This window comes from Nyctereutes procyonoides, unplaced genomic scaffold (genome assembly GCF_905146905.1).
Source record: "Nyctereutes procyonoides isolate TBG_1078 unplaced genomic scaffold, NYPRO_anot_genome, whole genome shotgun sequence".
In the NCBI taxonomy this organism is placed as follows: domain Eukaryota; kingdom Metazoa; phylum Chordata; class Mammalia; order Carnivora; family Canidae; genus Nyctereutes; species Nyctereutes procyonoides.
Genome location: NW_026575133.1, coordinates 18,345,806 through 18,360,961, shown reverse-complemented (window position 1 = coordinate 18,360,961; position 15,156 = coordinate 18,345,806). Strand labels below are relative to the sequence as shown.

The window sequence follows — 15,156 nt, the reverse complement described above, 5'->3', positions numbered from 1 at the left end:
ACTAATAAAGGATGAAGTCCTCTTATAAAACATCTCTTTCTCCCATCCTCCAGGATCCTAATGCCTAAATACATATCGAGGATTATTTAAATCTCTAAAGAACAAACAGCAGCTGCAATCACCAGGGTCTTGAGAGGAAACAGATGATATACTAAAAATGAGCAATTATAAGGAGTCTAATAAAAAAACTATTTACAAAACTATGACCAGGGCAATATACTGGAACTAACAAAACAGGAAGTCTTTACTATCTTGTAGTCCAAAAAAAGCAAGAGGAAGGAGTGGTTTCCAGAACTCTTAGAGAGTAGCTGTATGGACAAAGACTCCTGACAGTCCAGCCTTCAGTAGGGCAACCCACCTAACCCAAGATGACCCCGCAGGGAGGGAACTGGGGAAATCAAACACCTCAGCCTCACTCCTCTTCCACCCTCTGATCTACAGTGGGTGCCCCAATGAAAGCTAGAGGGCACAGGAGCAGGACAGAAATGGTAAATGAAGAGACACATGGAGAATATCAAGCACAATACTTTGAGTCACCACTAGAAAGAGAATAACATGTATAGTCTACAATTTTTAACACTTGGCTAATGTACTTTAAACAACACTAAGGAAATATATAGATTCAACTTTTAAAGAATATGTGCTCAGAACCCTCTACATACATGCAGATATTTATCAAGCATTTACTACAGGGTACTTTACTAAAAAGTACACATCCAGAGAGGCATACTGAAGCTGCATACTCTAAAATTAATTTTGTAGAAGAAGAAAAAGTACAAGAAGAATACTCATTAAAAGCAGTATATGTGCCATATTCATTTAAAAACAAATAGAGGAAGTTAGAGGAAAATTAAGCCACTTCTAAAAAATGAAAAATGCAGCAAATGTAGCTCTGGATTAATAAATCTTTTCACCATTATACAATTATGAAGGCCACCTTTACTTTCTTAATTAAACAAAAGGTTAGCGAGCCTTTACTGCAAGCTGATCTCTTCGTTATGTCCTGATTGTTCCAATAATTCTACACATGAAATTCAATTTCTGTCACTGCTAAGCACCTGACATCCCTCCGTCACTTGTAGAAGTTGTACTCTAGGGCACCCTCGTGGATAATTCCCTGCCAGATCTACTGATGTGTGTCCCACATAAGCCATTTTACCAAATATTGTTCTTATACATCTACACACATTTCCACAGAAATCACACAACAATGAATGAAACATATCTTCAGCTAAACAATGGATTGATTTTAAAGACATTGTCCACAGGATTCATCAACTAACAAGACGTTTAAAAGTTAAAGAAGAGATTTCAAAGATGAAGTGTTAATCTGAAGCCTGGGTCATTAAGCTCCATTACTCCTGTGGTGGCTGGTTTTATTAGTGGATCCTATTATGGTCACCTTCTCACACTGGCATTATTTCTTAACTACTCGAATAGCATTACCAGCATTTTCCTAAATAAAATTCTTTTTCCTGAATCATTGTTTAATGGTCTGCTTCTGGGAAAATCCAAGTTTAAAAAGATCCTGTATTTCCTGCCAACTACTGCTACCTTCTTTGCTCCCCTTTACAAGTGAATTTTCTTAAAAGTGTTGAATTTGCCTATTGTTTCTAATTCTGCTCTTGCTCCCTCTTAAATCCAATCATCAGGCTTTTTCTACCCTTCCCCACTACATAAAAAGTATTCTTGCCAACATAACCAGTCACTTGCACAGTACTAAATTCAATGTCCAATCCTTAGAAATCATATTCCTTGAGAGGTGCCTGGGTGGCTCAGTCAATTAAGCATTTTGATTTCAGCTCAGGTCATGATCTCAGGGTCATGAGATCAAGCCCCATGATAGACTCACACTTGGTGTGAGGCCTAAGATTCTCTCACTCTCTCTTTCTGCCCATGCCCTGCCCCCACTCGTGTATGTGTGTGCATGTGCATGCATGCGTGCACACACATGTTCTCTCTAAAAATGTTTTTAAAAATCATTTTCCTTGAGCCATCAGCAGAGCAGCATCTGGCATGATAGACTACTTTTCTGTTTAATCATCTTTCTTCACTTAGCTCCTAGTTCACAACATTATTCTTCCTTGTTCATCATCTTCTCCTACTTATGGAACGCCATGGAGCTCAACCCTTTTCTTCTTTTTATCTATACCCATTTCCTTAGTGATTTGATCCAGTATCAGGGCTGTAAATGCCATCTACATCCTAAGCATTCCCAAATGTACATGTCTAGTCAACTTATGGTCTAGTGGATATCTCACATACAACATATCCAAACTAAACTCCTGACCTTCAAACCACCTTCACTTTAAACCTGCTTCAGAATCCTCTATGTTCAGTATAGCAACTTCATCTTTCCAACTGCTCAGACCAAAAACCTTGGAATCATCTTTGACTCCTCTCTTTTATCTCAGACTCCACATGCAAACCCTCAGCAAATACTATTGGTTCTACTTTAAAAACATATAGATGTTGATGAGAAACTAATTTTCATCATCTCCAATATTACCAACCTCACTGTCCTACTGTAACAACTCCTGAACTGGCCTCCTTGCTTCTGTTCTTTCCTTCCTAGAGTTTATTTGCAACACAGACAAAATGTTGCATTTCAAAATTGATGTCATCGCTCTACCCAAAATCTTGCAATGTCTCTCCATTTTTAACTCAGTAAAAAAAACAAAAGCAACACAAAAACCTAATGATCTTACTTCCTTATTACTTGTCTAACCTCATCTATTCATTTTTACTTTCCATACTCTGTTCTCCAGACTTCATACTGTTCCTTAAACATGCTTAGGATGTTCTTGCCTTGACACAGCTGTTCCCACTTCCAGGGAACACCCTTCCCCCAGATATCGATATAGCAAACTCTTTTACATCCTTCAACTCTCTGCTCAAAACTCATCTTTTCAATGAGATCTACACTCTCCTTCCTATTTTGTAACCACTTCCCACCCTAAGTACTATCTATCAATCCTCTTACCTTGCTCTATTTTTATAAAATTTACTATCTTCTAACATATCCTATAGCATGCATACCTATTATATTTATCTTTTATTGTCTGTATCACCCTGCTCAAAATAAGTTCTGCAAAGGTAAGGGAACATACCTGATTCATCATTTGCTCATATGCATTATTGCATCTGGGTGAAACCAAGCAGAACCAAAATGTGCTCTTATAAGCTACAAAGTCAACCCAATGTTTGGAGCTCCTTAGTTCAACAAAACTAAAATTCATAAAATAGCAATGGCAAGACCTACAATCTCAGCAGTTAAAAAATATTCTCTAGTATCCTCGATTTTTTAATGCTAATCTGTAATTCTCCAATTAAAATAATTAAAGGTAAGTTAACTAAATGGTCACTTTGTTCTAAATTATATTACAAAAATCTCAAGGAAGAGTCATTGTACTAAATGCAGAACAAGAAATACCTTACAATCCTTTGCAATATTATGAAAAGTTGAATAAGGGCCATTCTGAAGTATGTTAACTGGGAGTTTTTTCTGTTTTTTAAATTTCTACATAATGATGAGATCAATATCCGTTAAGGTATATTTCTGAGTGAATTATTATCTAGCAAAATACCCTGTTTTCATGAATTACTCTGCTTAATGAATGTCAGCCTTCTTTTCAGTTATCCTCACCACAATGCTGGTTAAAGAGATAGTCCCTTCTTTTAATACAAAAACATTTTTTTCCTTAGTTGTCTAGAAGTTTTAAACATGTAAGGATGGTCAAAGTAAAACCAACCTGTATTTGGGCACCTGATGCCATTAAAATTAGTCAGGAAAAAAGAGCCTAAACTATCACAGTATAATAATTCCCACTAAAAACAGGAAAAAGTTAGTAAGTAAATAAATATAAATAAAAACTCTGTGGAAATAAGTAATCACTTATAACTAAGATGATAAATTATCCTATTACGTATGTTCAAAGCAGCACTACTCAATATAATATCATTCCCTAAAGAAGTACTTCTCTATGATATATAGAACTTAATTATTCTAACATCTTTAAACTATATTTACCCACTTTTTTGTATTCTTTTATTTGTAAATACTTTTCAAAGTGAAAGTACTTAGATTATTTTTTATACCACATATGTTCATAAGCAGTGAATTCAAAATGCATAGGAGTAAATAAAGTAATAATCTTATTAAGATATAATTTTACAGAAAAGTTGATGAGTTCTACTTTGTACTTAATTCACAGAATTTTAAAACTGCTCATAATTCATCTAGTATTCTTATAAAGCTCATAACCTATATATTCCTCCCATATCTATCTTATACTATATTTGTAAGTATGCCTGACAAGTAGTGCAATTAATGAAGTCAAACCAAAAATACCTTGTAGATAAATTTATTTATAATTAGTATTTTTTAATAGAATAAATCGAAAGAACTCTAACAAATAGTTAAAATTTTAACTTGAGGGGTAGCTGGATAGCTCAGTGGTTGAGCATCTGCCTTTGGCTCAGATCATGATCCCAGGGTCCTGGGATCCAGTCCTACATCACACTCCCCACAGGGAGTCTGCTTCTCTCCCTCTACCTATGTCTCTGCCTCTCTTTGTGTCTCTCATGAGTAAATAAATAAAATCTTAAAAAAAAAAACTACGATTGAAATTATATAATCAAATTACTCCAAATGAAAACAAAAACCTACCAGAAAATGAATTTATCAATAAACAACCTGTATCAACATTTACCATTCAGAGATTAGAATAAATCTGATGTGCCTTCCTAGCCATCCCTGGAAAGCATAATCACCACCATGTCTCATAATTGAATGAAACTATTGTTCAATTAAGGGAAGTATGAAAAGAGTAATGCATTCTGTGAACTGTAAACTGTATATTCAGTAGGGAGGCAGAGTAGGGAAGATGTATACTAATCAGGTAACCTAGAAATTTGGTTTTAATGGTCAATACTGAAGGTGAGCCCATGGAAGTATTGAATCAGAGAACTTCTACATAAAGTCAAGGTTATATCCTCCATGAAAAAAATTTTTTTAATCTGCTCTCTAGCAGTTGACAGAAAATGCCCTGGCTCTCTATGCAAGGAAAGAAAAGCTTCCCTTGGAAACTTTTGGTTATAGACTAACATTGTGCCACTTTGGGTATGAATTCACCCTACATATAAGGTCCCAAAAAAACCACATGCCAAAATTTTAATTGAATTTGGACCAGGGTTGCTAGGCCCAAGAAGCAGACAATCTAAGACCAAAGGGAGCCCAATCTGGAATAAACCCATGAAATTGTGTATGTATTATCTGTGGATGCTTTCATGTTATAACAGCAGAGTTGACTAGCTGTGACAAAGACCATATGGCCCACAAAACCTAAAATATTTACTACATGGCCCTTTACAGAAACAACTGTGACTCTTAGTATAAAATATTGATAATACAGTCAAATGTACTAAAACAAAACAAGATGAATTAAAGCAGTAAAAATCAGTAGCCTGTACATTGAATGTTGATCAAAGAGTAAAAGTATTGGTTAACTTTAGACTCTGTTTTTTAAAACTTCAAAAGTCATATCCTCTGGTTCAATTACAAGCTTGGTGATAGTTTAATTCTGAATGTTCCCATTTTCCTCAGAAAAGACATATAAAACAATAAGGAAAACATAAAGGTAATAGGAAAGAAAAAGAAAATTAAATATCCAGAGAAACTAGAAATTAAAAAAAAAAAAAAAACTCCAAGCTACAAGGTGTGAATACGCAAAAAGCAAGTGAACCTAAGAGAGTCACACAGAAGAAGCCATAAGAATGCAGAAAAGAAGATGAGAAACAGGAATGTGGAAGAAGCCTAATGGTAGCAGATCTCAAAAATTACCATACTCCTTCCCACAAAAAAAGGGGGGAGGGGAGGCTTCACTCTCCCTAAACATAAGAACCATAATTAAAAACAGGAAGACAACAGAGTGACACAAAGTATACAAAAACCAGAGGGAATCATGAAGCAAAATCCAACTATTTCTTGTACACAAGAGATATACTTAAAGCAATTCTGAAAGGTTAACAAAGAAGGGAAGAGCAAAAGTATACCAGGAAAATACTGAACTCCTTCCCACAAAAAGCAAAAGCCATAATATTAATATCAGACAAGGTAGAAATCAAGTCAAAAACATTAAGCGGGCAGCCTCGGTGGCGCAGCGGTTTAGCGCCGCCTGCAGCCCGGGGTGTGATCCTGGAGACCCGGGATCAAGTCCCACATCGGGCTTCCTGCATGGAGCCTGCTTCTCCCTCTGCCTGTGCCCCTGCCTCTCTCTCGCTCTCTCTGAATGAATAAATAAATAAATCTTTAAAAAAAAAAAAAAAACATTAAGCAAGCAAAGCAATTTGTAATATTAAAAAGTACAAAAAAAAAAAAAAAGTACAACTTGAGGGACGCCTGGGTGGCTCAGTGGATGAGCGTCTGTCTGCCTTTGGCCCAGGGCGTGATCCTGGAGACCTGGGATCGAGTCTCACATCTGGCTCCCTGCATGGAGCCTGCTTCTCCCTCTGCCTGTGTCTCTGCCTCTCTCTCTGTGTGTCTATCATGAATAAATAAAATCTTTTTTTTTATAAATAAAATCTTTTTTTTATAAATAAAATCTTTAAAAAAAATTTTAAAAGTACAACTTGCAATTAAAGATATGACAGTTATGAATATCCATAATAGCAACTCTCATAAAGTATAAATTCCAGAATATATAAGGAGAAATAGGCAAAAATAAACTAACATTTTTAACTTTAATTCAGTTTTCAGAGCATGACCGATAAAGTACAAAAGAAAGTAAGGAAAGAAAAGAATATCTAACCAGATCAATGAGGTAGACATGATAGATGTGTGTGTGTGTGTATTTATATTTCAAATGCCATACCTTGATACAAGATTTACCTCCTTTTTAAGTATCTATAAAATATGAAGATTAGCCCACAAAGAAAATCTCAATTACAAAAAGTAGAAATAATACCTATAACATTCCCTGAACATCGTAATAAAACCAAAAATTAATAACAAAATCAAAAAACAAAACAATCTTTCTACATAGAAGACTTGTAACTGTTGCTTAAACAACTCTTGGGCCCATCTAAAAAATGCAATGACAGCCACATTTGCTTCAATGCCACAAGTCTGTGACAGCAATAATATGTGTACATAGTAGTTCATTCAGCGCAGCATTGTTTATTAACCATAACACTCCAAAATGTTCCCATCAGCAGCTGTTCTCTTTAGATATGTTCTGTTTGCCTAGTAAAACAAAAAGTTAAGGCCACTGATGGCTGAGAGTAATCATGGGGAAGAAGTGCTGGAAATTTGAAGAGAGGGAAATGTATGAAATGGTCAATTTAGGAGACTTAGAGGAAAGACTGGTGATTATGAACTTCAAGTTGGGTAAGGTTAGAAGTACAGATAAGGGAGTGACAGAGAAAAACCGATAGGAGGTTCAGTGGACTAACAGCTCTAGTAAGGCTGGAGAATGGTCAGGTTGGGGTACTAGAAGAAATAAGCTGGAAGGAGCAGTGGCACTCCAAGAGTAAGATACCTGAAATGGAAATGACGGGATTCACTGAGGTACACAAGGTCAAGAGTATGACAATGGGAGAGAGTGACTCAAACTGAATGGAAAACAAAATCTCTGAGAGACTTAAAAAAAAAAAAAAATGAGAGTCCAAGTATTAGAAGAAGTATTTAAGTGGATACTGAAATCAGAAAAATATTTAGCTAATATATTGTATCGTAATGTATTCTGTCAGACGGAATGTTAGTAAACCAGAAGCTGTATTTTTCAAGGAATAAAGGACAGTGATCTGAGGAGCAACAGAAGAGTGAAGAAGTAATAGGTAACACAGTCTGATGATCTAAGATTCAAAACTGAGTGCTTTGAAGGAGGAAGGACCGGAAACAGTGTAAAATAGCAATAAGAAAGGAGAACACATGTCCCACTACCCACTCAGCTGCAGTGGGGATTTCAAAAAGCAAACTGATCACTTGAAAGGACTGCAGGGGGAAAGGAGGAGTATTTTTAGAAAGGGAGTCTTCTGAGCACATCAAGGACTCTCTTGTTGCTCTGCAAGTGAGATTCCTCAGTAAGACTACACAAGGACTCTAAATAGTTGGATATAGCTGTCTATACACAAAAGTTCATAATACTGGCCAGATCCAGAAATGGAATATGGTCTTCAATCTAAATAGGGACCATATGGTATTTTAGACAAATTCTTAAAAAATCTTATGTTTGAAAATGTCCTAAGATTCAAAATAAAATTAAGTATCAGAAAAACAAAGACAAGTATTTAAGACTATAGTACAAAAGTCACATATAGATTGTCTCGGTCACCTTCATGCACCAGATAATAATCTCTTATAAAAGTAAACATACTATCTTCAGGAAGCTTACTTTAAAAGAATAATACATATGTAGAGATATTGCAGTAAGATTAGAAATAGAACCCTGAAAACTGAAAATCCTGAAATCATGGAATGCATAGTAAAGAAACTGGGTTAGTTTTAGCTCCTGGCTCATAAGTAAAATTCAAAGAAATAGCACCATCTGTTGGAATTTCTCATATTTATAAATATTCTCAATTCCTGAAAAATGTGTAACTGGTATGTAACATTTCCCCACTTTTAGCTAAGAAGATAAATTTAAATATTAAAGGACAAAACCTAATACAAAATCAAAAGATTTATATTAAAAATTATTAACTCTTAGTTCATAATTCTGATTCAAAGAACTCACCATTTGGCTAAACTCATAAGAAGATTTTATTAAAAATAAAAATATTCTCAACTAATAAAGAGTATATAGTTACATTTTCAAAGTAACTCACAGATATGGTATTCCTGTATGCTGCTTGTATAACCATATATTGCAGAATATCCAAATATTATGATCATGACAACATCTCTACTATCCAACTCCATAATGTGTGCTGAATGTCCCTCCACAGCATACTGCTGACCATGTCCAAGAACAGTAGGAGTTTTTGTACTCCATGACTGACTATGTATGTTAAAAACCCATAATTCGTCTGTGACATTGCCATCATTTGTTTCAATTCTGCCTCCATACATAAAGATGTTTTCCTGTAAATTAAAAAACATATATTAATAAGCAAAATAATTGTAACTTAGCAATATAGATTAATTAAAAATAAAGGCTCAATTTTAACACTAAACTTCAGTAATTACAACATGCATAAGACATAGTTCTTATTTATAGAAAATCAAATGGGAATTAATGCTTTTCCCTACAAAAAGGTTGGGGGAATCCATGCTTTCAAAAAGTTACTTTAAGATACTTTATTTAAAAGAGCTAAATTAAAAAAATAATTTAAAAAATAAGAGCTGGGATCCCTGGGTGGCGCAGCGGTTTGGCGCCTGCCTTTGGCCCAGGGCGCGATCCTGGAGACCCGGGATCGAATCCCACGTCGGGCTCCCGGTGCATGGAGCCTGCTTCTCCCTCTGCCTATGTCTCTGCCTCTCTCTCTCTGTGACTATCATAAATAAATAAAAATTTTAAAAAAATATTTAAAAAAAAATAAGAGCTATATTATATAGTTAAATTGACTATGTTTTTAACTATCTTAGTTGTCGAGTTCTTACATTTAAATTTTACCATCTAGGTGTACCGCTTTGTGCTAGTCTCATTCACTGTTTTCATCAAGCACTGTACACAAAAAAGACCACATTGATACACTATGTGGAGTACATTTTTATTACCATTTCTCATGGCTATGGGCAAATACTTTATAGCACTTTTTAATTATACAAATAATTTCAATTACATGACTTAAATGGACGATATATAAATGACATACATTATTACTACCCTAGGAATAGAAAGGAATTTCATCAGCCTAATAAAGAGCACCTAAGAAAAACACACAGCTAATAATACACTTAGTGGTAAAAGACTGATGCTTTCCCATTAAGATCAGGAAATAGACAAAGATGGCCACTTTCACCACTACATTCAACATTGTATTGGAGGTTTTAGCCAAAGCAAAAAAAGCAAAAACTGAATAAAAGCAGCCAGATTGGAAAAGTAGTAAAATATTTCTATCATGGATTATATGAATTTGTACATAGACAATCCTAAGAAATAAAGAAAGTAATTAGAGCTAATAAATGAATTTAGTAGCATTACAGAATACAAAATCAATGTACAAAAAAATCTATTACTATACATTTAAAATGAACAATCCAAAAATGAAATTAAGTAAACAATTCCATTCACGAAAGCATCAAAAGGAAAAAAAATACTTAGAAATTAAACAAAAGAAATTACCAACTTTAACTCTGAAAACTACAAAGCGTTGTTGAAAGAAATTTTAAAAGGTCTAAATGAATGGAAAAACATTCCATGTTCATGAGTCGAAAGATTTAATATAGTTAAGATGGCAATAATCCTCAAATTGATCAATGCAGTCTCTTAGAGGGTTTCTTTGTAGAAATTGACCAGTTGATTTCAAAACACATTGAATTACAAGGGACCTAGAATATCCAAACAATCTTGAAAAAGAAAAATATAATTGGAGGACTCCTACTTTTCGACTTCAAAACTTACTACAAAGGAAAGGTAATCAAAACAGTGTGCTACAGGCATATAAATCAATAGAACTGAGAATCCAGAAATAAATTCATACCTCTAGGGCCAACTAATAGTTGACAAGAGTGCCAAAAACCATTCAGGGGGAAAAGAATAGCCTCTCCAACAAATGGTATAAAGAGACTAGATAGTCAACATGCAAAAGAATGAACTTGAACCCTTACTGCATACCATGTTCAAAAAACTCAAAATGGATCAAAGACCTAAATGTAAGAGCCAAACTATAAAATTCTTATAAAGAATTTTAACCTTCATAACCCTGGATTTAGCCAACAGTTTCTTAAATATGATACCAAAACACAAGCAAAAAGAGAAAAGCAATTATAAATCAGATTTCATCAAAATTAAAAAACTTTTGTGCTTCAAAAGACACACAGAATGGAAAAAAAATATGTGTAAAACACATATCTGATAAGTGACTCATATATTAAAAAAACCCTTACTTCTCAAAAATAAAACAACCCAATTAAAAAATTGGGTTGGAAGAGGGAGATGCAGGGGGTAGGGGTGAGGGGGCAGTATTCAGTCAGTTTAAGCAGCTGCCTTTGGCTTACGTCATGATCCCAGAACCTGGAGTCAGACTCTCTGCTCAGAGGGGAGCCTGCCTCTTCTCCCTCTGCCCTCTCCCCTCCACCACTTGTGCTTGCTCTCTCTCAAATAAAATCTTTAAAATAAAGAAAATTAAATTAAAAATAAAGAAATAAAAAAATGGGAAGAAGACTTGAATAGACATTTCTCCAAAGAAAATATAAACAGGCAAGAAGCACATGAAAAGATGACTCTATCATTAGTCAACAAGAAAATGCAAATCAAAACAAAATGAGATACCATTTCACAAATACTAGGATGGCTACAATCAAAATGATGTCAAACTACCAGTTTGGCAAGGATAGAATAGTAAAATAACTAGAACCTTCATATATGATTGGTAGAAATATAAAATGGTGCAGCCACTCTAGAAAACAGTCTGGCAATTCCTCAAAAAGTTAAATATAGAGTTACCATTTGGCCCAGCAATTTCAATCCTACATATATACCCAAGAGAAACATAAGCATATGTCCACACGAAAACTTACACATGAATTTCACAGCAGCATTTTCATAATAGCCAAAAGGTGAAAACAACCCAAATGTCCATCAGCTGATAAATGGATAAAGCAAATGTAATAGAATATTATTTAGCCATAAAAATGAAATACATACTGCAACATGCTAGTCACAAACCATATAGTACATAATTTCATTTATATGAAATGTTCATAAGAGACAAAATCTATAGAGACAAATCTATAGAGGCAGGAAGTAAATTCACAATTGCTTAAAGCTGGGAGGATGAGGAGGTGTACAGTTTTAAAGAGTACAAGTTTCTTTGTGAGGTAATAAAAAATGTTCTAAAATTGATTATACAACTCTGCAATTTTATGCAAATCCGCAAAAGACTGTTGCAGAACTCTGAATAGACTAAAAAAACTGCACACTTCAGATGAGTAAAGTATATAGTATGTCAGTTACATCTCAAAAGCCATTACCAAAAAAAATGTAATAAATCGAAACACTAAAACTAAAAACCAAAATTAAAAGAAAGCAAAAAAAAGCAAAAAAAAAGCAAAAAAAATAAAATAAAATAAAGCATTTATATATACACACATACATATGTACATAGAGAGGTTTTTATATTATCTTTAAAATATGCATATGCAAAGAAGAGTTGCAGTTTATTCTTTACATCACTCCTGTATTTTCCACATTTTCTTAAATAAGCACAGAAAATATGTAAGTTCTTATTTAAAGGGTCTAGCCACAGACCACAAAACATAGGAATCTTCGATGATACAAAATAAAAACCAGTTAAGTAGCCTATCATTTTAATCATACTAAATTCATGAATTACACAAATACCCAGAGTAACTGAGTACAGTACAATCTCTATCAAAATCTCAATGACATTTTTTGGAGAAACAGAAAAATCTATTCTAAAATATATGTATGGAATCTTAAGTGACCCTGAATAGGCAAAATAAACTTGAAAAACAACTTTGGTCTCAAAGTTGGAAGTCTCATACTTCCTCATTTCAAAACTTACTACAAAACTACAACAATCAAAATTGTGTGGTACTGGTACTGGTACACAGATACAAATCAAAAAAATAGCCCAGATATAAACCCTCATACATATGTTGAAATGATTTTCAACAAGGGTACCAAGAACATTCAGTGAGAGAAAGACAGTTTTTTCAACAAATTGTGCTGGAAAAACAAAATATACACATGCAAAAGAATGAAAGTGAACCCTTACCTTAACAAAAAATTAACTCAAACTGGATTAAAGACCTAAATATAAATATTAAAACTTTAAAACTCTTAAAAGAAAACATAGGGAAAAGTCTTTATAACATTGGATTTGGCAATGATTTCTTGGACAAGACACCAAGAGCCCAGAGAACAAAAGAAAAGAATAGATAAATCGGACAATGCCAAAATTAAACATTTTTGTGCATCAAAGAACATATCAACAGAGTAAAAGGACAGCCCACAGAATGGAAGAAAATATTCACAAATCATGTATCTGATAAGGGGTTAATATCTAGAATATATAAAGCACCCACAACTCAATAACAAAGAAATAACCTGATTTTCAAAATGGGCAAAAGACTTGAATATACATTTCTTTAGAGGAGGTATACAAATAACCAGTAAGTACTTGAAAAGGCATTCAACATCACTAATTATTAAAGAAATGTAAATCAAAACCACAGTGAGATACTATTTCACATTAGGGTGACTATTATAAAAAAGAACAATAAACAATAACAAAATAACAAGTGTTAACAAGGATGTGGAGGAGTAAGAACCCTGTGCACTACTGGTAGGAATACAAAATTGTGGCTGTTATTTAAAAAAAAAAAAACAGAAAATAACAAGTGTTAACAAGGATGTGATGGAATTAGAACCTTAGGAACTGCTGGTGAAAATGTAAAATGGTGCAGCTGCTGTAGAAAACAATATGGGGGGACACCTGGGTGGCTCAGCGGTTTGGCACCTGGCTTCAGCCCAGGGCGTAATCCTGGAGACCTGTGATCGAGTCCCATGTCAGGCTCCCTGCATGGAGCCTGCTTCTCTCTCTCTGCCTGTGTCTCTGCCTCTCTCTCTGTATCTCTCATGAATAAACAAATAAAATCTTTAAAAAAAATAAAAAGGAAAACAATATGGTAATTCCTCAAAAAATTAAAAATAGAATTGTGATATAGTCCAGCAACAACTTTTCTAGCTATCCTCCCAAAACATTTAAAGTAAGAACTTAAATAGATAATTATAAACCCATGTTCACAATAACATTATTCACAAGAGCCAAAAAGGTGAAAACAACCCCAAGGGTCTATCAATGGATAAATGGATAAACAAAATATAGTATTATCCATACAATGGAATATTATTAAGGCTTAAAAAGGAAGGATATTCTAGCGTATACTACATGGATGAAACTTGAGGGCATTAGGCTAAGTGAAATAAGCCAGTCAAAAGACAAATACTATATGATTCCACTTATATGAGGCCCTAGAGTAAATTCCCAGAGAAAGTAGAAAAGCGGTTGCCAGGGGCTGGGGAAGGAGGAAATGGGAAGTTACTGTTTAATGGGTGTAGAGTGTCAGTTCTGCAAGATGAAAAAAGGTCTGGAAATAATGTGGTAATGGTTGTACAATTTGAATGTACTTAATATCACTGAAACTACATTTAAAAATGGTTAACATGGTACATTTTATGTGTACTATATGATCTACTACTGTTCTAATTAAGTATTTGAAATAAACCTGAGATTTAGTATTTTTCTCCTTAAAGGTAAATCTAAAAAAAAAAAAAAATTAGAATTTTAAAAAGCAGGATCCATACCTGATATAAAGCAAGAGAGTGTCCATATCTCTGGAGAGGACCCCTTGATAGACTTCCTACATTCCATATACTGCTTTCTAAGTTGTAACTAAAAGTGAAAAAAAAAAAATACTTTATAAGCTAAGGTTCACTTTTGTTTATTTAATTTGCATATGCTTTCCTCACTTGTATTCAAGTATTCATTAAATTTAAAAACAATTATAACAAAAAAAACAATTATAACTAATAAACTCATAGTTTTATGTACCACATTAGAAATTGTAAATAAAGACTCATTCAAGATATACCTACTCTAAATTAGAATTCAATCACCTAAATGTGTAATATACATTAACTTGACTAGGCTATTTATTACCAGAATTAATTTGTTCAATTACCTTTAACAATTTCAACCAATTAAAAAAAAAATTTCAACCAATTGATTAGCCTAAACAATAAGTGAGCTGTTCTGAATTTTTGACTTTTTTAAAAGCCAGCTTCTTTTTCAAAATAGATGAAAATTATCTACATTTTTACAATAGCCATTTGCTTTATTTTTATTCTTTTACACAAAGTTTAGCATTATATAAATTAACTAAGAAGTATGTATTTCCTATGCCAAATATAACTCGTTCACAGATCACTTTTTGAGATAAAATGAATATAGTAAGTAGAAGCTTCT

General features: G+C 33.7%; 1 protein-coding gene across 2 annotated transcripts in view; it reads right to left on the bottom strand.

The window, feature by feature from the left end:
• The window catches only part of ATRNL1 (attractin like 1), a 777,593-nt gene that overhangs the window by 707,679 nt on the left and 54,758 nt on the right, over nt 1-15,156 (bottom strand). For both annotated transcript variants that reach the window (XM_055300426.1, XM_055300427.1), the window contains exons 7-8: nt 14,496-14,583; nt 8,827-9,082 (exon numbers count right to left, since the gene is read on the bottom strand). In XM_055300426.1, coding sequence (XP_055156401.1) covers nt 8,827-9,082; nt 14,496-14,583 — 344 coding nt within the window. The remainder of the gene's footprint in view (nt 1-8,826; nt 9,083-14,495; nt 14,584-15,156) is intronic.